This window comes from Monodelphis domestica, chromosome 8 (genome assembly GCF_027887165.1).
Source record: "Monodelphis domestica isolate mMonDom1 chromosome 8, mMonDom1.pri, whole genome shotgun sequence".
In the NCBI taxonomy this organism is placed as follows: Eukaryota; Metazoa; Chordata; class Mammalia; order Didelphimorphia; family Didelphidae; genus Monodelphis; species Monodelphis domestica.
Window position 1 is genome coordinate 92,775,623 of NC_077234.1, and position 25,094 is coordinate 92,800,716.

Here is a 25,094-nt window from a genome sequence, read left to right on the forward strand (position 1 = left end):
AATTAAATAAATATTTATTAAGTGCCTACTTTGTTCAAGGCACATAATATAATTATTAATAATATAACTGATATAATTATATTATTATATAAATAATAAAATTATGCACTTTACAAATCTTATCTCATTTTATCTTCACAAAAACCACCATTTTGCAGATGAGAAAACCGAAGCAGAGAGATTCAGTGATTTACCCAAGCAAGTGTCCAAGGTTGGTTCTGAACTCAGTTCTACCTGTCTTCTAGTCCAGCGTCCTATTCACTAAGTTAACTAGCTGCTAGATATAACAAATTAGGCATTAAGGACAAAGCTCAAACTCAAGACTATTCCAAGGCCCACATAAATCCTAGGGAGTTAAAAAAAAAATCAAAGCGGCGTAATTACACAATGCCAACAATTCACACCCACACACACGCACACATACACATATAAACCCTTACCTTCCGTCTTAGAATCAGTACTGTGTATTGCTTCCAAGCCAGAAGAAAAAGTAAGGATTAGGCAATAAGGTTTAAATGATTAGTCTGCTGGGACTATAGGTCACATTTGAACCTAGGACCTCCCGTCTCCAGGCCTGGTTCTCTATCTGAGTCTGCCCTTAATTTATGCCTATTTTAACAAATCAATAACCACTTTAAAGGCCTTTAGGGCAAAGTCTCCGGTGGTGGCGGTGGCGGCGGCGGCGGCAGCTCTTCTCTACCGACCCATCCGTGATTCGTGCGGACGCTCTACGTCCTTTCTTAATTAGGTCTAGAAAGGCCCTGTAGGCCGAGCCCCTCTCCCAGGAACCTAGGACAGCTCCTGGCCTCAGCTGAAAATTCGACTAGGCGGCCTCCAAGATCCTCCCCTCCCAGTAAATTTTGCAATTTAGCCTCAGGACACCCCGAAAGCACCCGTACCCGCAAGATACAGAACCCGTCACCACCCCCACACTAAACGCGACAATACGGGCGGCGGCCTCACCTGAGCCGAGTTCTCACTACGCCCGCCCTCTTGGGAGCCACTTCCGCCTCCTACTCACGTGCTTCCGCTGCTTGGGGCGAAAGCGGAAGTAGCCTGTCCTCATTCGTGCGTGTGCCTTACCTTTTTCCGGTCCGCTTAGTTTTTGTCTGGAATTACGTTTCGTGATCGGAATCCTGGAGTGGTGGAGTAAGCTGGGAGAGGAAGACTGCGGGTTGGAGACGGAAGGGAGGAGGACGAGTGGGAGATCGAGGGGCCTACGCAGAGCATAAACTCCTTGTACTGACGCAGATCAAAATTCACTTACAACTAGGTGGACAGCTGGGTAGTTCAGTAGATTGAAAGCAAGGCCCAGAGATGGGAGGTCCTAGGTTCAAATATGATCTCAGACACTTCCCAGCTGTGTGACCCTGGGCAAGTCACTTAACCCCTATTGCCTAGCCCTTACCACTCTTCTGCCTTGGAACCAATATACAGTATTTGGTTCCAAGACAGAAGGTAAGGGATTTTTATTAAAAAAAAAACAGCAACAACAACAAAAAAACTAAATTAGGGATCACTAAGAGTTGAACATGACTGAAAACTACTGAAAGATAAAAAAAAAATTATAAACATAATTTTGATAACCACAATACCTTTTCAAAAATCTCAAGGACCCCCTGGGTCCACAGACCACATTTGAGAACATCTGGTGGCATAGTAGATAGAGAATCAGCCTTAGGCAGAAATGCCAGGGTTCAAACTCTGCTCCTGACCTATTGACTTTGTGACCCTGGACAAGTTATAGTTAACTTCTCAGGGTACAGGAAATTTTCTTAGACTATTTTCCTGGTTTCTTTCAAAACTTAATTAAAATACTGCCTGCCTGAGGTTTTTCTTGATTTCTGATAGTTTCCCCCCCTCAAAATTGCCTTATTCATATATATTTGTTTATATTAGAAGTAGCAGGGCTCAATTGACAGGGAGTTGGTTTCTCTGTGCTCTAAGCAACTGTTTAAACTGTTAAAAACAGAGAAAGTGCTAAGCTGCATTAGGAGAGTTTCCCCAAGAGGGAGTTCACTAGAACAGTGAAATAACAGGACCATACCCTTTCCCTATTGCTATATTTCTGTATATCCATAGTTTCTTACCCTAAAGAATATAAACTTGAAGGCAAGAACTGTGTCCCTAGCACAGTGCCTGGCAGATAATAGATGCTTAATGAAAGCTTCTTGGTTAATAAGTTGAAGAACAATTGTGGATAGAATATAGGGAATTTCTTCTCTTGGGATCTGTTTATACCAATGAAATCATAGGTCTGGAATAAAGGAAAATTGGAGGGTTTAAAAAATTAAGCAGGGGGCAGCTGGGTAGCTCAGTAGATTGAGAGCCAGGCCTAGAGATGGGAGGACCTAGGTTCAAATTTGCCTAAGACACTTCCCAGCTGTGTGACCCTGGGCAAGTCACTAAACCCCCATTGCCTAACCCATACCACTCTTCTGCCTTGGAGCCAATACACAGTATTGACTCCAAGATGGAAGGTAAGGGTTTAAAAAAAAATTAAGCAAAATTATTTCCTTTAAACTGAATTTTTATTGACAGTGGCTTACTTTGAGGGGACACATACACATGTGTATGCATAGACATAAACATACCTGGTTCATGTTAGAGAGCAAATAAAAGCCCTGGTGAGATTGGGTTTGGAGTGTGACTATTTAAGCTCCCTCCATTCCCCACCCCTCTTCCTGACTGTTTTCTTTACTTCCATCTCCTTCTAACCCTGACCAGTAGGATTTTTATAAATATGTTGCTTGGATTAGATAGATCCATTTGATATGAGGAAAGAAAAACTTCTAACTTTTTTTTTCTTTTTTCAGCTTTCTTTTGGACTCCCCAAAATCCCCCCAAAAAGAATGGTGAGTTTCATAGATTCTTAAAGAAAGTTTTCTTGATAAATTTTTTAGGAGACTAGATGCATTAAAATACCACTTCTAAAACTAGAGCCTTGAAACTAGTTGTAGAATTATCATCATTTTAGAGCCTAAATAGAATCTCACAGATTATCTAGGTCAGCATGCTCAATCTTATTGGTTCTAGATAATTCTATTTGGTTTACATGATAACTGCCTTTGGTATAAAGACTTTAGGGAGAGAAACTTCTGCTCTTTACCAGAGGTGAGATTAAGGGTAGGCAAAGGCAGCTGACTAAGCTGACACACAGGCCCTTCTTTTTGGTGTTGCTTGTTATAAAAGTGTATGTTTTTGTCAGAACATTCCATTCTTCAAGACATACAGATAAGGTAATGGGAAACCACTGGAATTTATTGAATAGAAGAGTGATGTGGTCAGTCTAGGAAGATCAATTTTTCAGTGAAAGTGGAGGATGGAATGAAATGGGGAGAGACTTGAGGCAAGAAGACCATGCAGCAAACTACTGCAGTAGTCCCTGTACAAGACAAGGAAGACGTATACCAGAGTGGCAGCACTGTCAGAGGGGAGAAAACACCATATACAAGATATTGGGAAGGTAGAATCAGTAGGCAACAGATTGGATATTAAGGGTTCAAGAGTAAGGAGTCTAGAATGACACATAGGTTGCAAGCCTGGATTACTGGGAGAAAAGTGTTGTGTTGTTCCCATACAATAGGAAAGCTAGGAGGAGGGAAGAGTTTGGGGAGAGATGATAAAAAGTTCAATTTTGGGCATGTGTTGTTATATATATGTACATATTAAGATAATTATAAGGCAGTCGGTTTGAGAAGTCTAATAGGCAGTTGAAAATAAGTGTGTGGATATTAAGGAAAGAGCTTAGGGCCAGATAATTAGATCTTAGAATCATCCGTGTAGATAATAATTGATGGAAACTGATGAGATCACCCAGGCAAATAGTATGGAGGAATGAAAGGAGAGTTCAGGACAAAGCTTTGGGAAACACTTCTAATTAGTAGGTGTGTTTTAGATGAATATTCAGTAAAGGAATCTGAAAAGGAAAGGTCTGATAGGACCCTTTGAAAGAACTTTGAATTCACTCATTATAGAAGCATGATCTCAGGTATTTGGGAGGAGGAGATTTAACTGCCTACAACCTATAATGTGTTAAGATTAAAATCGCCAAACTGTGGCATGTAAAAATTAGTTTTGCTCTGCTAGAATGTTATATTTTTAGAGGTTTATTTAAGATTAAGAAATAAAGAAAAGGTGGCAGCTGGGTAGCTCAGTGGATTGAGAACCAGGCGTAGAGATGGGAGGACCTAGGTTCAAATCTGGCCTAAGACACTTCCCAGCTGTGTGACTCTGGGCAAGTCACTTGACCCCCATTGCCTAGCCCTTACCACTCTTCTGCCTTGGAGCCAATACACAGTATTGACTCCAAGATGGAAGGTAAGGATTTAAAAAAAAAAAGAAAAAGAAATAAAGAAAATACAAAATAAGAAAGCACATGTCTAGGCCCAGAGATCCCATTCAAAACCACTCACATCTTGCCTGCTAGGTAGAGAGCTGCATGTGCTCCTAAGGGGAAGTAGGAAGAGCCAGCAGTAGGCTTTTACAGCCAGTTAAATAGAAATTTTGATCTCGCCCAGGTGAAAATCTCAGTGAGATTAGAGGGCATCTCAGGAACTAGAGCAAGGACTTCTGGGGATTGAAATCCAGGGTTCAAATCTCCATTTTTACATTAAAATCTCTGTATTCTATTGCATTTTACTGTTTGTTTTATTTATGGTTTAACTTTGTGATTTTAAGTTCATATATTACTGCATTCATTGCTATTCTGGTACACTGAATCATTTTAATGTACTGAGTTTTAACTACTGTAATATTCTGTTGCTTTTCCCCTATAACCATATTGAACAAATATCATTGTAATTAATCCCATATATGAAAACAGCCTTTCTGATTTTGACTTTGTGAATTTCACATAGAGGATAGATGGACTTCATCAGAACTGGTTACAATTGTATAACAACCTTTGGAGGATTTAATGCGCTAAATATCTCAATTGATTTTAAGGGTTTTTTAGACATGATTTTTAGAATTTTCTTAACAATCTCTGGTCATTTTTGCCTGCCCCTAACACTAGGTATAAGGTCCATTTTAGTAGCTGAAGTGAAGTACAATTTATAACCCCAACCTTCCCACATTTCTAAATATGTGAATGGAAGTTGGGTAGTTAATCTTAGGGCATTTGTACCCCTAAAAAGCTTCCAAAAAAGGAGCATCACACATTTATACTCTTCAGCTCACTACTTAACTTCCACCAGAATGATATCTAGATTTCTTGATGATGTTCTTAACCCAAAATAAGTTTTACTTTGTTTAAATACCAAGGTTGAAAGGTTTGCTACGTTTGTAAAAACTTGTGACAAATATCCATCGGTTCATAGGCTTTTAAAAATGCCATACAGCAACTTATGTGAAATATGATAGTGTGTTTGTTTGCCATTGTAATTAACTGGGCTAGTGAGGATTTGGGGGATATTGATATCTACATATTTGTAATACTGTTCTTTATTTAATAAAACCAAAAACTTGTAACATTCATTTGCTCATAGTCACAGTGGGTCATGGCCAGATATGAAGAGGAAATGGATCTCATTTTTGTTGAGAAAGCCTTGCATTCTATATTTTCTTAGCTGACACAGTGTGTCAATGACTATATGCTATATTTTTATTTTTTGAAACTTTTATTATATTTTTCTTTCATGTGCAATATACTATTTCAGGTTTTTTTTTCTCTCCTTTTTTATATTTGAAGCACATGTCACCAGCATTAAGATTTTCTTTAACTTTTTTGATTTTGCAGTAATATAAGTTTAAGATACATTTACTAATGCATGCCCTAAAAGCTTGAGACTATAAAAATGATGCCACTAATTATTTAAAAAAAAATTATTGGACTTTGCTTAATGATTCTGTCTGATTCCAGGACAAGATATACACAAAAGAGCCATTGCATAGGGCCAAAGATAAGCCAATCCAGGACGGATTGATGCACTTCCAAGCCAATACAAAGGACTTGAACCTACTGTGAAGATGGGAGGTTGCTATGTTTAACATTTGTTACGACATAGGCCTTCCTTGTGTGTCCACACTCGCTCTGAAAATACAGAAGAGTATCCCCAAACTTGGCTCTTATAATCTGGTCCCTTTCTCTATCTTTCATAGTGTGGTAGCTTTCTATAGTCCTGGCTACTAACTGGGTAAATGCTTCATTACTTCGATCATTTTAATTGGGCCCTGATTCAAGGACCTGTTATAGATTTGTTTTTCCTTTACTTGGAATTTTTACACATAAGACTTCGATAGTCTATATTTTCATCCAGTAATTTTCTTTTTTATTTGAATTTTTCTGATGTCTTTTTAATTTCTCTTGCCAGTGGATTCATATACCTCATAACTCAGCCATGCATCCCCAAGTGATCCCTTTTTTTTTTCTTTCAATCACCCTCAAGACGGGGAAATGTAAAAAATATTATTATTTAAATTGCAAAGTTTAAATTCCTTTTAAGAAGAATTTTAGGTAAAGAAAGATGATACCTCTCTGAATCCAGAAACTGAACTGCTTGGAGAAGACACCATGAAGATGCCTCCAGACCACAAGCTGCATAAGAAGATCAAAATTGAACTTTGGGTGTGGTTGATTGAACATTTATTTGTATGTATACTTTCATACCAAAGGGGACTGCCCCCTAATTGGCCTTTTGTCAATGCGTCCAGCATTTATTGGTTTTGTTTCATTTTGTTTTTCCTCTTATCCTCAAATTATTATAATCTTTAAGTTGCTTATGTTTTCATGATCCTTTGGGAAAAACCTTTTTTTCCCCAGAGGATCATACGGAGAAATGTAAAAATGGAGATTTGAACCCTAGACTTCAATCCCCAGAAGTCCTTGCTCTTGTTCCTGAGGTGTGCCCTCTAATCTCACTGAGATTTTCACCTGGGCGAGATCAAAATTTCTATTTAACTGGCTATAAAAGCCTACTGCTGGCTCTTCCTACTTCCTCTTTGGAGCACACGCAGCTCTCTACCTAGCAGGCAAGATGTGAGTGGTTTTGAATGGGCTCTCTGGGCCTAGACATGTGCTTTCTTATTTTGTATTTTCTTTATTTCTTAATCTTGAATAAACCTCTAAAAATATAACACTTCTAGCAGAGCAAAACTAATTTTTACATGCCACAGTTTGGCGATTTTAATCTTATCAAATGTGAGTAGGGGCTATTGCTAGAAAGAATCACATGCCTAGAATTTAGTAGGGATTTATGTGAGGAATACCAATCTTCCATTTTTGTTCTTGGAGCAAGAAGGGATTGTTGTGAACCAAATATTCTGGTCTTCTGTCTTTATCAATATAACTCCCAAATAGTTTAATGATGTTTTTTAAATGAATGATGTTGCCATTGCCATTTATTTTCTTGTGAGCTTTTTAAAAAAAAGTTGTTCATTACTTAAATGACTCTATGAAGGCATTGAAACAGCTTTTTGTATTTTCCAAACCTTTTTCTTTAATAGATCAGCTCTGAAGCGTTGTTATGTAACGGTTCCATCTTGTTTTTTTAATTGGCAATAGTAGTACATAAACTCATTTGCTGGAAACTGATTTATCATGTTCTCGTTCTCCTTTTTAGTCTGTGACACTGCACACAGATGTTGGTGATATTAAAATAGAAGTTTTCTGTGAGCGGACACCCAAGTCATGTGAAGTAAGTATCAAAATAAATAACAACTTGGTTCTGTATTTAGTTAGAGTTAGAAAACATGGATTAAATCCCATCATTGCCCCTTACTATTTGGGCAGCACTAGATAAGATCTTTAACTTTCTAAATATCAGTTTCCTTCATCTATAAAATGATGGGGCAGGACTAAATTAATGGTGTTTATGTGAATCAAGGGGCTATAGTTTTCATGTAAAGAATATGTTAATAACCAGAACACCAGTTTAATGATTTCATAAAGTCCGTTTTGGGTTCTTTATATCTTCTTTTGTGTGTTTGTATTTGAGAAAATAGGTCTTATGTTAACATATAACATCATATGTGCATAATTGAGTATTTCATAAATGTTTTTTATGATAAAATGATTTTACAGAGATTTGTTAGATATCCTAACCAGCAGGTAAGTAGTAGGCTCTCCATCACTTGGAAGTATCATGAGAATTCTCCTGAACTTCTCCAAATTATTAGTGAGTGAAGAAGCGTGGCATCAGTGGCTACTACTTGTTTAAAGCACCCAGGCTAAGAATAAAGAATCTTGGAGTTCAAGAGCTGAAATAGATTTACTTGGGCAGCTACTCTAATTCATACACAAAAGGAATTCTCACTGTAACACACTGAGAAGAAATAGTTTTCCTACTTGTTGTTGTCAAGGAAAACTAGTTAGACCTTTGCTTTTTCAGATGTAAAAGGAGAAACAAAGATGTAATGGACTCTAACTGTAGACATGGCATCAAGGGTTTTTAAGAATCACAGGGATCTTAAATATTGTCTCATTGTGCAGATCTCAGAGACTTTATACTCTTTAAAATTATTAATGATCCATCTTGCCAAAGACTTTATTTATGGGGATTATAGCTATCAATATTTAATGTACTAGAAATAAAAATGTCTTAGTGTTATTATGAAAATATTTTTAATATTGAGAATCTCTTGAAAGTGTCTAGGAGCCCCTAAGTGGTTTCTGACCTATACTTTGAGAATCTCAGGTCTAGTTCGGATCCCTCCTACAAAACAGGGACCTGAAATCTCGTCTTCTGATTATTTTTTTCCGTAGAAAACAGACAAACATGAGTATAAGACTAAATGAAAGGAATATGGAATATTTTGAAATTATTTCATTTGCTTATTGATAAGAATTAAGGACTTGTAAAGTACAATTGGTATCCAGATTAATGCCTGAAATGTGCATGTTAAATTTTTAGCCATAGTGTTTGACGAATCAAGTGTTGTGATTTAATAATAAATATGTCATTCCATAATATGTCCTAACTTTTCACATTCTAGAATTTCTTGGCTCTTTGTGCTAGTAATTACTACAATGGGTGTATATTTCACAGAAATATCAAGGGTTTCATGGTACAAACAGGAGATCCAACAGGTGAGTGGTTCATTCATTAGTAGTTTCCTTCCTGGGGACATTGGGCTGAGGGTATAAAAGAAGTCATTCTAAGTAAAGAAGTTGGGGGGGGGGCGTATTATACCTATTGACTATTATCCAAAAAATGTCTAAAAATCTGGTAGATTCTGTTTAGTATATAGTTATAAAAATGAATGATTCCTTTTTGTTATTTTAATAATATTTATTTTCATAGATTAGTCTATATGCCAGAATTTTAGAACATGAGATAAAGTATGTGGATATATTAGTTTGCAATTAAGATGGATTATTTCAAAAGCTTTAGGGCCTATCTCATTCTCTTTGTACCCCTAAAAATTACTTTCTCTCCTTTTTTTCCTTTAAAAACTTGAACTCATTATTAATTTTAACCTTCTCTAGGTTCTGGGAAAGGAGGCAATAGCATCTGGGGCAGGAAATTTGAAGATGAATACAGTGAATACCTTAAGGTACCTCTATTGTTTGGAATTACTCTCGTACCTCAATTTCTCACTAGTTAAAAGCTGGAGACTTTCAACTAAATTAACTTAATTAAATACAAGTTAAAATGATTTTGCAGGTATGGATTTTGGATAGTTGCTTTTGTCTATTTAATAAACTAATGGGTATGATTAAATCTACACAGAGTAGTGGTTGGCCTCTCCCTTTTTTTACCTGCTATTATACTTTTTGCTTATAGATCAAAAATTTATATAAAATTGGCATATATTAGTATTCCCATTTAAGCCTTACAGATATACTTAATATACTATTGTCATATACCATGCCATAACTCCCCCAGGGCAGTATGAGATCCTTTATATTTCAGTTGCTGCTAGTAGTCATCTTGATTTTTTTAAAAAGTAAATGTATTCTGCTTGCATGTATGGAAATTCTCTTTTTTTGATGTTTACATTCAGATTAAAAATCAAATTTTAAAAGAAAAAGTAAATAATGTGCTGAGATGACTTGAAGAATTTTCCCCTTTAAATTAGAATAGAAAAGTCATTAAACATTATCTCCTTGCATAGGTATAAACTGAGGATATGGAATCATTCAAATACATTAAGTATGTCTGTCTGATACTAGACCTTATACACATAAATCTTTGCTGATTATTTTTAAAAATTTATTTATTTATTGAATCAAGTTAGAACATTATTTCTTGGTTACAAGAATCATATTATTTCCCTCCCTCCCCTCCCCGTACTTTTCCCGTAGCTGACGCTCAATTTTACTGGATTTGTTTCTAATTTTGGATACATTAATTTTGTTTGTACAAAAACTTTTTAATTTGATGTAATCAAAATTATTGATTTTAATTTTGTGATTTTTTTTCTAGCTTTTGCTTGGTTTTAAAGTCTTTCCTTTCCCAAAGATCTGATGAGTATACTATTCTGTGGTCACCTAATTTGCTTATAGTTTCCTTCTTTATATTCAGGTCATTCCTCCATTCTGAGTTTATCTTGGTGTAGGGTGTGAGATGTTGATCCAAACCTAATCTCTCCCATACTGTCTTCCAGTTTTCCCAGCAGTTTTTAATCAAATAGTGGGTTTTGGTCTCCAAAACTGGGATCTTTGGGCTTATCATAGCCTGTCTTGCTGAGGTCACTTACCCCAAGTCTATTCTACTTATCCTCCTTTCTGTCTCTTAGCCAGTACCAAATTGTTATGATAACCACTGCTTTATAGTATAGTTTGAGATTTGGTACTGCAAGGCCTTCTTTTTCGCATTTCTTTTCATGATTTCCCTGGATAGCCTTGATTTTTTGTTCCTCCAAATGAACTTTGCTATGGTTTTTTCTAATTCAGCAAAAAAGTTTTTTGGTAGTTCAATGGGTATGGCACTAAATAAGTGAATTAATTTGGATAGGATTGTAATTTATTAAATCAATAGTTCTTTGACTTTCAATTTTATTAATTTCTTCTGATTTTTAGGATCTCTAATTTAGTCTTCATATGAGGGTTTTTAATTTGTTCACTTTCTAGTTTTTTAATTTGCCTGCGCAATTCATTGACCTCTGCCCTCCCTAATTTGTTAATATATGAATTCAAGGATATGAATTTCCCCCTGAGTACTGCTTTGGCTGCATCCCATAGCTTTTGAAAGGATGTCTCAACATTGTCATTTTCTTTAATGAAATTATTAATTGTTTCTATGATTTGTTCTTTAATTGATTCTGGAGAATCATATTGTTTAATTTCCAAATAATTTTTGATTTGCCTCTCCACGTACCCTTACTAATTATTATTTTCATTGTATTGTGATCTGAGAAGGCTGCATTTATTATTTCTGCTCTTTTGCACTTGTTTGCCATGTTTTTATGCCCTAGTATATGGTCAGTCTTTGTGAATGTACCGTGTGCTGCTGAAAAGAAGGTGTATTCCTTTTTGTCCCCATTTATTTTTCTCCACATATCTATTAACTCTTAATTTTTGTAAGATTTCATTCACTCCTCTTACCTCTTTCTTATTTATTTTTTGGTTTGATTTACCTAGTTCTGATAGAGGAAGGTTTAAGTCTCCCACTAGTATAGTTTTTCTACCTATTTCATCCTTGAGCTCCACTAGTTTCTCCTTTAGAAATTTGGATGCTAAGCCATTTGGTGCATACATGTTGAGTACTGATATTTCCTCATTGTCTGTACTGCCTTTTATCAGGATGTAATTACCTTCCCTATCTCTTTTAACTAGATCTATTTTTTATTTGACTTTGTCAGATATCATGATTGTGACTCCTGCCTTCTTTTTCTCAGTTGATACCTAATAGATTTGGCTCTATCCTCGTACTTTTACCCTATGCATGTCTACCTTCCTCATGTGTGTTTCTTGTAGACAACACATGTTAGGGTTTTGGTTTCTAATCCACTCTGCTATTTGCTTGCATTTTATGGGTGAGTTCATTCCATTCACATTCAGAGTTATGATTACCAGCAGTGTATTTCCCAGCATTTTGATTTCTACTCCTAGTCCTGCCTTTTCTGCTTTCACTATTTCCTTCTACGCCAATGTTTTATTTTTAATCAGTGCCCCTAATTCCCACCCTCATTTTACTTCCCTTTCTACCTCCCCTCCCTTCTTTTTACAGTCTTTTTAAACTACCCCCTATCCTCTCCCTCTGTTGTACTGCTTCCCTCCCCACCAATCCAATTGATACCCTTCTACTTTCTCATAGGGTGCAAATCAATTCTCTGCCCCAGTGTATTTGATTATTCTTCCCTCTTTGAGTCAATTTCAATGCACATAAGAGTTGAGTATTTCCTATCTCCAAACTCTTTACCCTTCCAGTGTATCGATATTATCCCCCCTCCCGCCATGTGTTTTTTTGTGACATATAAATTTACCCCCTTTTGTTTCTTTTCCCATTTCTTTTAGTATTAACCTCTTTTTTATCTTTAGTTGTTTATACACACACACACACACATACACACACACATATGTATTTATGCATACATATATACATATTTATATCTTGGCATTTCATTGTATACAATTTGTCACTGCTCCCACTAAGTGTAATTCTTCTAGCTGCCCAGGTGATAATAACAATTGTTAAGAGTTACCAATGACCACTTTTCTTATAGGGATACATATTGTTTTACCTTATTGGGTCTCTTAAAAAAAAGTGTTTTGTTTTTTTTCCCTTTTCTTTTTTCCCCTCTTTCTTAATAACCTTTTGATGATTCTCTTGAGTTCTGTGCTTGGGCATCAAATTTTCTGTTTAGATCTGGTCTTTTCTTTACAAATGCTTGGAATTCTTCCATTTTGTTAAATGACCATACTTTCCCCTGTAAGAATATAGTCGGTTTTGCTGGGTAGCTGATTCTTGGTTGTAGACTTAGTTCCCTTGCTTTCCAGAATATCATATTCCATGCCTTTTGGTCCTTGACTGTAGATGCAGCCAGATCCTGTTATCTATCCTCACTGTGGTTCCATGGTATCTGAATGACTTCTTCATAGTAACTTGTAATATTTTTTCCTTGTCCTGAATTTGGCTATAACATTCCTGGGTGTTGTTGGTTGGGGATTAAGTACAGGAGGTGTTCTGTGGTTTCTTTCAATCTCTACTTTTCTTTCTTGTTCCAGAATATCAGGGCAGTTTTCTTGGATAATTTCTTGTAGTATGATGTCCAGGCTTTTTCTTTTGGCATGGTTTTCCGGTAGACCAGTGATTCTTAAGTTGTCTCTCCTGGAACTATTTTCTACATCTCCTGTTTTGTGAATGAGATGCTTCATATTTTCCTCAATGTTTTCATTCTTTTGATTTTGTTTTATAGTGACCTGCTGCCTTGTGAAGTCATTTGATTCTAGTAGTTGTATTCTGGTTCTTAAAGACTGGATTTCATCCCTGGCTTTTTGGTCATCCTTTTCCTTCTCACCTGACTTTCTTTGGAGATCATCTTTCATCTTCTTTGCCTCTTGTTTCATCTTCTTTGCATCATTTTCAAGTTGATTAATTTTGACTTTCAAGACACTGTTTTCTGTTTCCAGATGACTTATCTTGCTTTTAAAGTTTTCTTCAGGCTCTCTTAATTGTGTTTTGAATTGTATTTTGAGTTCTTCCAAAGCTTGTATCCAATTTGCTGGGGTTTGTGTTTTTTTGCTTGGTGTTCCCTCATTCTTCTCTGTTCAGTTTGTTCTTTTTTCATTGCCTATGTAGAAGCTGTCGATTGTAATTTCTTTTTTCTTTTTCTATTGTTTCCTCATATTTACCCCTTATTTACTCCCTGCAGTTTCCCGAGCTCTTGCTCCTGTGGAAGAGGCAGGAAAAAAGAGGATTTGAAGGACAAGCCAGGCATGTAAACCAAGCTGGGGACCTGATAGGCAAAATCAAGGTGAAGATTCCAAACAGAATGTTCCCAGGAAGAGGCAGTTGAAGCTGGCCAGGGGGAGGAACTGATTCTCTCTCTTGCTGGGGGGTGTCTGACTAAGGGAGAAACCCCTTCTCTGGGTTCCTGACCAAAAAGAGTTCTGTTTGGAATCTTTACCTTGATTTTGCAGATCAGGTCCCTAGCTTGGTCTGCATGCCTGGCTTGTCCTGCAAATCCTCTCTTTCTTCATGCCTCTTCCACACTCCTCTCATTTTTTTGTTGGACCTGTGGGCTTTTCTGTCAGCCTTCACCCTTGGATTTTAGTCAGCAAATCTCTCAGTGCAGTCTGTGAGGGAGGGGTATTGGAGCTTGTACTTTCCTGCCCTCTGAAGGCTTTGATGCGATTAAGTCCAGCTGGGTTGAGCTGGATGTGCCCTGAGGCCAAAACCTCGGGTGGGGGCAATGTGGAGTGTCTTCGCTGCTGTAACTAATGCTGCCCGCTCTGTGCTTTGCGCTCTGCTTTTCTTCTCCAACTGCTTCCCCACTGCCTGAGTTCCACGCTCTGAGCTTGGCACAGCTTTGCCCACAAGGTACTCCTTCCAGACCAGCACCCTTGCCCGCCCAGAGGTTCCAGCTGCCCTGGAGGCTTAGCGCTCTAGGTGGGGGGGTGGGGGGGAAGGATGGGACCTCCCTTCTTTCTTCCCTTAAACCTGAGTGTTTTCAAATTCAGGCTTTTGGGGAGCGTACCTTTTGAGTCCTGTAGGCGGGTTCCTTGCCTCTGTCTTGTTCTTAGGTTTGATTTTCAGTCCCCTAGGAGCATTTAGTTTGTAATCGGTAAAGAAGGGTTTTTAGAGGTCTGAACTTTCACTGCCTCTATGCCACCATCTTAACTCCCTGATTATTTTTCTGCATTGGTTATTAAACTAATAAAACCAGTCCCTCATGGACCTCTTGTAGTTATTGGGTTCTGCTGGAAAGTTAACATTGCGAATTACCTGCTCAGTGAAAGTCATCTTCTTTTACTGGAAACCAGTGGTTCCTCTTATATCCATTACTTTCGTCTTGACCTAGGCAACTCTCAGACTATAAACTGCTGAGGAAATGTTGACTTCCATTGGTAGCAGAGGGAGTTATTTTAAATAAGCTGCCTAGGCTGGTGTGATCACAGCTCTGATTTTTTAAAAAACCCATACCTTCTTCCTTAGAATCATACTGTATCACTGAGCCACCCAGCTGCCCCCACGTTTGAGTTTTTTACGCAAAAAAAGTCCATAAAATGTGACCTGGTATTAACCTTCAACCTGGAATTAAATTCTTTCCTGGAAAGGAAAGCCAGCTATCCACTCATCCAGGTTCCCTCCAAGAGTCAGGTCAAGATGATGACTCGAACTGAGGGTGACTCCTGAGGCCACCTTTCTTCTTAAAGCTGCCTCCCTTCTTGAAGTCAAACTCCTCTTGAAGCTGACTCCCTTGCCCCAGAAATACAGGGCCTTTTATAATGGCTTCATTTCCCTTTCCTTTTCACAAGGGCCGATCACTGTTTCCAAATAGCCCAGCACTACCCAGGGGTGGGGGGGTGGGGGTGGGGGTGGGGCTTTGTCTGTCGGATCCTGTTCTCACCTTATGAAGGTGTGAATTCTCATCAAAAGGGTTCACAGTCTCCTAGCTGGTTGAATTTCTGAGGGTGTGAAATCAGTAAGTGGTTTTCTAGCTCCTCCACCTAGTTCAAGCTTGTTTTTGATTCAATCAAAAGATAGACAAAGGAGAGTTAATCCTGTCTTCCTAATCTATTGAGCTACTAAGTAGTGGTACTTAAGTTATTGTTAACCAGAGTTTTAACTCCAACTGGGCAAGAAGAATAAAGGATTCCCTTTTTACAAGTGTAAATTCAGAATAGACAAAGAGAACAAAGAATTCCCTTTTCATAAGACTTTGTACCAGCATGTCCAGACTTTCCCAAGTCTTAAAAAAGACCTTCATTGCACACTGGCATCCCTTTCAGTGGTTGCTTATCCCTCTCTTCCCTTTGATAAATTTGGCCTCTAACCTTTCCTAGCTGTTTGATTCTGGGCAAATCACTCAATCCCAATTCCCTAACCCTTAGTGCTCTTCAGTGGAACCAATATTCCATATCAATTCTAAGACTTCAGGAGGTAGAGGTTTAAAAAGAAAAAGAGGCTTTTGTTCTTTGCTCCATTTTTCTCTTTTCCCACTCACTTACTTGCTCCCTTCACTCTGGTTTCTGTTCACTACTTAACTGAAATTACTCTCTCTAAGACTGCCAACAATCTCTTTATTGCTAAATCCAATGGCTTTTCCTCAGCTTTCATCCTTTTTACCTTGCTCCAGCTTTTGATACTGATGACAAGCTCCTCCTTCTTTTTCCTCCCTTGTTTTTGTGACATTGCTCTATCTTTCATGGTTCTTTTTCTTCCTGGAAGACTGCTGCTTCTTGGTTTCCTTTGCAGGTTCATCATCCATGTCCCATTCTTTATAGGTGAAGCCCAGATCTCTGTCCAGGACCCTCTCATCTTTTTTTTTCCTCTTTAGTCTCTTTGGGATATTTCCAGCTTCCATGGATTCAGCTATAATTTCTATTTATATAATTCCCAAATCTATATATCTAGCTCTTATTATCTCAACTCACTTCCAAGCCTACATCTCCAAATGCCTGTTTGGCATCTCTACCCAGGGTTTCTTTCCTTACTTCTTCCTCTGAAAATCTCCTTCCACCTTCATGGCTTAAATAAAATGCCTACTCCTTCAGAAAGCCTTACTTAATTAAGATGGTTATTAATGACAATAAATACCCTTTATTTATTTTGTTGTGAATATGTTCTATCCTTCCAGTTGAGAATAAGCCCTTTGGTGACAGGGACTTGAATATTTTTGTGATTACATCCCTGTGCTCAGTATACAGTAGGTTTGGGGACTGATTATATAAAAAGATTCTTTTGATTAAGTCAGTTAGTCCTCTGAGATAAGATCCCTTTTTAAAAATACCATTATGTGAGCATTATAGATTTTAGAATTACTTTTAAAAAATTAATCATTTACTTTCTATCTTAGAACTAGTTCTGGCATAGGCTAATCAGTTAGGGTTAAGTGAATCAACCATTGTCACACAGCTATGTGACAAGGAAATCACTTTAAAAGACTGATATATATTAATTTAAGGTCGCCAAGGAATTCAGCTATGTAATTCCTAAATGAAAACTCAAGTCAGCAGTAAATCTTTTATGGAGTTTAATTACAATAGGAGTAAGAAAGGAATTAGAGATAGAGAGAAAAAGGGAGAGAAGGGAATAGGGCTTAAATACCCCTTCTGTTTAGGCTGGGCCAAAAGGCCCAAGCCCTTAGATAGCTGGGGCAAAGAAAAGAGATCAGTCCCTATTACTCACGTGACCAAAATGGAGAAACAGTCTCAGAGGCCCCCACCTTCAGCTTCCTTCAGAGCAAGCTTCTCAGAGCACACTCCAACCACTCCGGCCAACTCCTCAACCCCCCCCACCCCCCAAGTCTTCAGACCCCCCTGATCTTTAAGGAAACCATCCAAGTTCCCTCCCCTCAGTTCTCACATCTACCAATCACTGTCCATCAATTTCCCTGTGCCAATGGAGACTCTAGCTTAACCCAGGACCACCCAGAGGTCTCTGGCTTTGCACATGTCTGTTGAAGGTCATATTTTCAAATAATTAAATCTTTGCTCCTTTGCTACAGTCCTTTCTAAATCCTGTTAACCTGAGTAGGGTAGAGATTGGAATAATTAAATTTTGATCTAGGCTGCAGCCCTTACTCAATCCTGTTAGGACTGAATAGGGTGGAGATTGATTCCAAGTATCTCCATTGTATCAATTCTAAAATCAATCATGACTCCAAGAAATTCCTGTTCTATGCTTAAGCATAGGTCAAAGTCCTTTCCATTGTTCAGCAAAAGGTTTCTGTCCTAAAGTAATCTTAAGAAGGGAGAAGAAGGAACCTCCCATGCCAATGGGGTTCACATTCCAATAGCCAAGACCCACTATCAATAGGAAATTTTTCAAGTATGAAATTTCCCAATGGTGAAATTTCCAACATTTATAAGTCTAAGGAATTTTAGGGTTTACAGCTAAGATGTGTCAGAGGCAAGATTTGAACCCAAAACCTTTAGTCCCCATGCCTGGCTTTCTATCTACTATGCTACATAGCTGCCCTAGATTTTAGAATTTTTTAGTCCAATCCCTACTCCCTAAAGAAGAGTTTTTCTAGTACAATCCACTTAACTAGGAGGAGTAAAGTAATTGGAACCCAAAGTGTGTAACATTTAAAGTAGTGTATGCCATAAACTGTAACATTTAAAAGAGTGGTTGGCATAAACTGTGACTGCGGAAATATGGTTTCAAGATATTGTCTTGAGTTAAATCAATTATAAAGTGGTTGCCAGGGAAAAATTCCCAAATATGGAATATACCCAAGTCAGCTGGGTTTTTATGGAGATTTTAATTGATACAAATAAGGAATTAATGAAAGAGAGAGAAAGAGGAAACAATGAGAAAAGGGCTAGGCCAGCCTAGGCCCAAGCCCTAAGAGAGAGATCAGTCAGTCTTTAATCCACTCACCACAAGATTTGTCCCAAGCAAGACTCCAGTGTTCAGAGAGACCCACCAATTCTGCTCCTGAGCTCCACTTTAGCTTCCAAGGCTGAATTCTTCCTGAACTCCCTGAATTGGTTCAGACAGCTCCTTTTAAAGAGAATTTTCTCCTATGTCACCTCCTCTAAGATCTCACAACTACCAATCATAGTAGACATTTTCCAAAGGACAGACCGTTCTTAATTCACACCTGAGTAGACTAAACTTTTGAGTAATTCACACCTGAGTAGACTAAAACCTCACACCTCTTTTGTTAAGGCTTGTCCCTTACAAGTTTGCAAGTTGCCTAACCTTCATAGGTACTTAGCACCTTCTTAAAAATAGACTTAGCTTAAGGCTTTTGCCTCACTATGAGTTAAGTACTTTTTCATTGTTCAGTAAAGAGTTTACAACTTTATCTTCCCCTAAAGTATGCTTAAGTATGGGTGGAGTAGAGTTCTCACATTCCTGACTAAGTCCCTTCATTGTTTAAAATGGGGAATGGTCTTAACCAAGTGTTCTGAAGTAGGGTCTGAGAATTTTTAAGATTCACAAGTGTCAAAGAAATTTAATTTGCCTTTGTTTATATAGCTAGTTAAGCATGTTTATCTCAGGCCTAAATTCAGAGTACTAAATAAATAAGATTAAATTGATGCTTTTGCTCATCTCTTAGCACAGTGTTCGAGGAGTTGTATCCATGGCAAATAATGGCCCAAATACCAATGGATCACAGTTCTTCATTACCTATGGCAAGCAGCCTCATTTGGACATGAAGTACACAGTGTTTGGAAAGTGAGTATTCTGGGCCTTGTTTTTTGAGTTTCTTTGAGTAAGGATATACCTTCATGCTTAAAATATAGCACAAACCATTAACATTTTCAAAGAGCCTCATGTTGTTGATAAACCAATGCAAAAATCAGTTATATAGGTGTTTATTGTGCAACATCTTCTCCCTCTTCCATAAATGTATATATCTCTTAATTTTGAGGGAAGATAGGAAGCAGTTAAATACATGAAAAAATAGCAGATCTCATTTGGCCTCTGGTCAAAAGCTTGCCTTTGGTCAAAAATACCAATAATCTCATTGTTTTTGAGTTTCCTGGCTCTTTTCCCTCACTTTCTATACCCAGATTTCAGTTTATATATAGTCACTAATATTCTAGACCTGAAAGAGTAATTTCTTCTTAATGAATAGAATGATTTTGTCTTAATTCTGCCTTCTCCTTTCACCTATAGCCCACCTCATCCTTTGTCCTGTTCCTTCTAGAAAAATAAATGACTCAAAAATTTTAGAAGGTGGGGAGTTCTAGTTGTTCTGTGTTTAGAGTCTAATAAAATATTTTACTGTTAATGCAATCTTTTATAACATTTTTACCTTGATCTTTTTTGGGGGGGTCAGAGAGAATATAGAATAAAATAAAATTTTATGGTTTATGTGGTTCTCTGTAAAGTTAAATTTTTAATTATAATATCCATCTCTTAGGAATTTGAAACATCCCCTTAGTTTTCTAATTTGTTTTAATAAGAAAAGTTCTGTCATTCTTTACAACTGTGGATAAAGCTGTAACCCTAATGAAACTTCAGTTAAGGAGCTAGAAAATTTTTTTTTTGCTATTTTGAGGTGGCAGCTAGATGATATTTCCTAGCCATGTGATCCTATGCAAGATGTTTGACCTCTATTGCCTAATGTTTATTGCTCTTATGCCCTGAAACAATACTTAGTATTGATTCTAAGACAGAAGGTAAAGGTTTTTAAAATTAAAAAATTGATAGCTGTATATCAATAAAATTAATTTTCTTTATAATCCAATGGATTTTATTTTATGCATTTAAAAACATTTTGAGAAGGGATTTATAGACTTCACTAGACTGCCAAAGAGATGCAAAGAATATTAAAAACTCTTGCTCTAATTTGTCCCAAGGCCAACATCTTTTCTCCAAGCATTCAGAATTTTTATTTCTTGTTTTCCACTATCTCATTCTCTTAAACCTAAATTTATTGCTAATCAGTGGAAGTACAATGGTCCTGTATGTATCGGTGGGATAATTTTACAAAATAAAGTGATGTCTGCTGTTTCTCATTTCAGGAAATTTAATGAGCTTCATTCACCTTATAGCTGATATTACTAATCTTGACAGTACTTTGTATTAGTGGGCATTTGATTTAAAGTGCTATTCTGAGGCACCTGGGTAGCTCAGTGGATTGAAAGCTAGGCCTAAAGTCAGGGTTCAAATTTGACTCAGATACTTTCTAGCTGAGCAAGTCACTTAATCTCCATTGCCCTTGGCATTACCACACTTCTGCCTTGAAACCATTTCTAAATTGGAAGGTAAAGGTTAAAAAAAAGCAATTCTATTTTATGTATTTGTTCCATCTATAGCCACTCTTCAGTGATACTGTTAATTAGGAATGAGGTAGTATGCAGTTATTCTAGAGCTATAGTAGGAATGTTTTATACCTACTGCTTGTAGTTGACTGAGAATATAAAAGTTTGGAGGCTTGAACTTTTCCCTTCCAGATCTATAACAAGAAATGTAAACGCCAAAACCATAAGGATAATTTTAGTGTTTTGACTTAAATTCTAAGTAAGTGGTTACCATGAGAAATTCCCAAATATGAAAATACCCAAGTCAGCTGGGGATTATGGAGATTTTAATTAATAAAGAGAGAAGGAATTAAGGGAAGGGGGAGAGAGAGAGAGAGAGAGAGAGAGAGAGAGAGAGAGAGAGAGAGAGAGAGAGAGAGAGAGAGAGAGAGAGAGAGAGAGAGGGAGAGAGAGAGAGAGGGAGAGAGAGAGAGAGAGAGAGAGAGAGTGTTAATTTAAACTGCCTCTGGCTCAGGCTGAGCCTAGCAGTAGTTAAAGGCCTAGGCCAAAGTGACCTCCCTGAGCCTAAGGGAGAGCGAGTCAGTCACAAGACCGTCTCCAAGCAAGCTCCAGTCCTCCACTGAATCTCCTGAACTGAGTTCAGCTTTTCTCCTCAATTTAATTGACCTCCTTTTAAAGAGAATTTTCTCTTATGTCACCTCCCCTAAATTTTCACGTCTACCAATCACAGTAGATGCTTTTTTCCTGGACTGCCCATTCTTAGTTCTCATCTTCTTTGGTTCTCACCTTCTCTGGTTAGATTATATCTTCTGAGTACTTCACACCTCTTGTTAAGCTTGCCTTTTATAAGTTACTTGACCCTTTTATGATTAATTTAACCTTTCCAGGTACTTAACACCTTTTTGTATTAGATCTAAAAATAGACCCATCTTAAGGTTCTAGCTTTACTATAAGGTATGAGTTAGGGACTTTCATTGTTCAATCAGTAGTTTACAACTTTATCTTCCCCTAAGGCACTCTCTGAGTAGGGTGGAATAATTTTAAAAGTTCCCAATACATTCCTGTTTTTTGTTAGACCAAGTATCTCCATTGTTACAATAAGGGAATAGCTTAATCAAATCTTCTAAAGTAGAGTCTGAGTAGTTTTTAAGATTCACAGAAAACAGATCAAAATTAAACCAAAAGGGACAGCTAGGTGGCTCAGTAGATTGAAAGCCAAGGCCAGAGATGGGAGGTCCTGAATTCAAATGTGGCCTCAGACACTTCCTAACTGTGACCCTGGCAAATCATTTCACCCCAATTATCTAGTTTTTACTCTTCTGTCTTGGAACCAACTAAGCCTTGATTCCAAGACAGAAGGTAAGGATTTTTAAAAAATTAAACCAACAAATTTTTGTCATGTTTGTACCTATGTCATGCCATATGCAAAAATGTAAGAAGTGAGCTTTACCTTCAAGGACCCTGAAGTCCAGAGGAAAAAAAGTTACATATGCATAATAAACAAGAACATGGAATACATCTTTTTTAACTCGGCAGCCATTTATTACAATAGTAGATGAACAAAAGAAACAAACAAAAAACAATACAGATGGAACTGTCACAAGGCAGGATTCATCTAATTGCCACATGAATTATAATTAGAATCATAATTGCTATAGGAATTTTAAAACCATGAATTTATCATCCCAAAAGAATTTTCACAAGTGTTCTATTTTCTTTTAGGGTAATAGATGGTCTGGAGACGTTGGATGAACTAGAGAAGCTGCCAGTAAATGAAAAGACATTTCGGCCTCTTAATGACGTACATATTAAGGATATTACTATTCATGCCAATCCATTTGCTCCATGATTATAATGTATTGGGACAAAATTTTGTCAAGCTGAATTCAGAAAACACTTGGATCTTGTTCACTCTGTCTTCATTATGCCACAGACTGCATCTTTCTGCTTGTTTACCAGTGAGGTCTTAGTTTGGTTGTGCCCTACCAGAGAGGATTATGGACTTTTCATACCAACTCTGCCTGTTTACTATGAAATGATAGAAAGAAAAAAAGCCAAACCAGAAGAGTACAACACACTGTGACCCTAAGCTTATTACTTTTCTATTTTTAGCAAGTATATTTGAAAACAATTCCATGCATGGAATTCTGGCTTCCTCATGAAAAAGTATGTGAAAAAAAAGTCTTTGTTTTCAGAATATACTACAGAAAAATATCTTCCTAGTCATAATATAGTATGATGTTGGATTTGCTACTTTTAAAAAAGTAATAAATGTATAACTTGGAAGATGTAATTTTTTTTAACATTTCTGAGCCTTTTAATAGAAGACAGGAGCTGTTTATTTTTCTGGTAAAAGTCAATTTTTGTGGGAACAGTATACTGAAGTTTCAAGTTTATAAATAAATTTAAGTCATGTAAATCTGGCCTCGGACACTTCCTGGTTGTGTGACCCTAGGCAAGCCAAATAACTAACCCAATTGACCGGCCTTTATTGCTCTTCTGCTTTTGAACTGATTTTTAGTATTGATTTTAAGACAGAAGGTAAGGGTCCGGCTTCCTCTGAAAAATCTAAATAAGTAAATTTAAGTAATACATAAAGTTTTCCAAAAAGTATATTAGCCCCTAGATTTAAAAGCCAGTAGTGAATAAACATAACAAAATAGTCTACATGTAAATACTATCATGTTTGAAAACACAGCATTTATCCAATTAGAAACAAATCAATAATTTATTTTCAAAAAATTATATCCTTATCAATAAATAAAAACATGAAATTCATGTTCAGTGGCTTAATGAAAAGGGATAGGATGGTCAGAAAAACCAAGGTTTCTAATCCTGTCTGACACTAATTGTGTTTCTGCATGACCCTGAATAAGGCACTTTTATCATTCCAGTCCTTGGTTTCCTCATTCAAATTTACATCTAGTCTTAGAATCTTACTAGCTTGTGATTTGGACAAATCACAGTTTCAGTCAATATTAGCACCTACTATGTGCCAGGTACTGTGTTAAGCTCTAGGAATATGAGAAGAGGCAACCCCCCCCCCAAAAAAAACCCTGTCCTCAAGAACCTCACAATCTAATGGGGGAAGACAAGCTAATATGCACAAAGGAGCTCTATACAAAAAAAAAAAAAAAACCAGGACTAAATTGGGACTTAAAGGAAGCCAGGAAAGTAAGTAGGCAGAATTGTCGGACTAAATTGGGACTTAAAGGAAGCCAGGAAAGTAAGTAGGCAGAATTGTCGAGGGAGAGCATTCCAGGCATAGAAGAAGGGAAACTGGAGCTTAAAGATGAAGAGTCTTATTTGTCTTAACAGCCAGGAGGGCAGTGTCACTACATCAAAAAGTTTGTAGAAAGGAGGGGGAGGAGGAGGTTATGAAGGACTTTGAATGCCAAACAGGATTTTGTATTTGATCCTGGTGGTCATAGGGAGTCATTGAAGTTTCATGAGTTGGGAGAAAGAATCAGACCTGCACTTTTTGGAAAATAACTTTAATGACTGAAGGGAGGATGGATTGGAATGGGGAGACATTTGAAGCAGGCATACACACCAGGAGGCAATTTCAACAGTCCACAGGCATGAGATGATAAGAGTTTATACCAGAGTGGTGGAAGTGTCAGAGGAAAGAAGAGGATGTATACCAGAGATGTTGCAAAAGTGAGATCTGAAAGCTTCGGCTACAGCTTGGATATTGGATTTTAAAGATAGTAAGGAATCCAGCATCACTCCTAGATTGTGAGCCTTGAGGGACTAGGAGAATGGTAATTGCTCTCTACAGTAATAGGGAAGACAGAGTCTTCTGAGTAATAGGGAAGATAGAGTCTTCTGAGTTGCCTTGCCTGGAGAGCCAAAGAATTCCCAATATTTCCTTTCTCTTTTTGCTTCTCAGAGGTGTAGTGGTTAGGCTGGTTTTAACCTTTGGAATCTCTCCCTCTGGTTCTGAGCAAGCTTTTTCCTTTAATACAAGTTGCTTAGGGCATACAATTCAAGGAAACGTGCAGACTTGGTTCACACAGCTCCAAAGATTGATTCAATGAAAAAATGAACTTAACTGGTTACCAGAGCTGTCTTCCACACTCAATTATGACATCTCTAGCAAAGGAGATTTTTAAAAAATCAACAACTCTGGCTTGTTAAGATTTACTAAGTCTGTTTATTATCAGAAATTTCCATCTATTGCTCAATTCTAGGTCTCAGTTCCCCAGTTTTCTTACAAGCACTAAATGTAATGCATTTTTCAGTACAAGACTGCAGAAGATCAGAAGAAAGATATAAAGCCAACGCAAAGGGACTCATAACAGCCCGAAATACAGTCAAC

General features: G+C 37.3%; 2 protein-coding genes across 3 annotated transcripts in view; one reads left to right on the forward strand and one right to left on the reverse strand.

Annotated features, from left to right (window-relative positions):
• Positions 1-1,051, reverse strand: part of NIF3L1 (NGG1 interacting factor 3 like 1) — a 28,831-nt gene extending 27,780 nt beyond the window's left edge. The window contains exon 1 of one of the 2 annotated variants that reach the window (XM_007501595.2): positions 964-1,051. The gene's annotated coding sequence lies outside the window, so the exon portion shown is untranslated. Of the gene's footprint in view, positions 1-440 lie in introns of both variants that reach the window. The other variant, XM_007501596.3, reaches the window with a different exon arrangement.
• On the forward strand, positions 1,020-23,192 carry PPIL3 (peptidylprolyl isomerase like 3). Its single transcript, XM_007501598.2, has 7 exons — positions 1,020-1,149; positions 2,817-2,855; positions 7,563-7,637; positions 8,935-9,028; positions 9,428-9,495; positions 19,120-19,238; positions 22,496-23,192. Exons 2-7 carry the CDS (start codon positions 2,853-2,855, stop codon positions 22,620-22,622), a joined length of 486 nt encoding a protein of 161 aa, XP_007501660.1. The 5' UTR covers positions 1,020-1,149; positions 2,817-2,852; the 3' UTR covers positions 22,623-23,192.
• Positions 23,193-25,094: the final 1,902 nt, after the last annotated feature.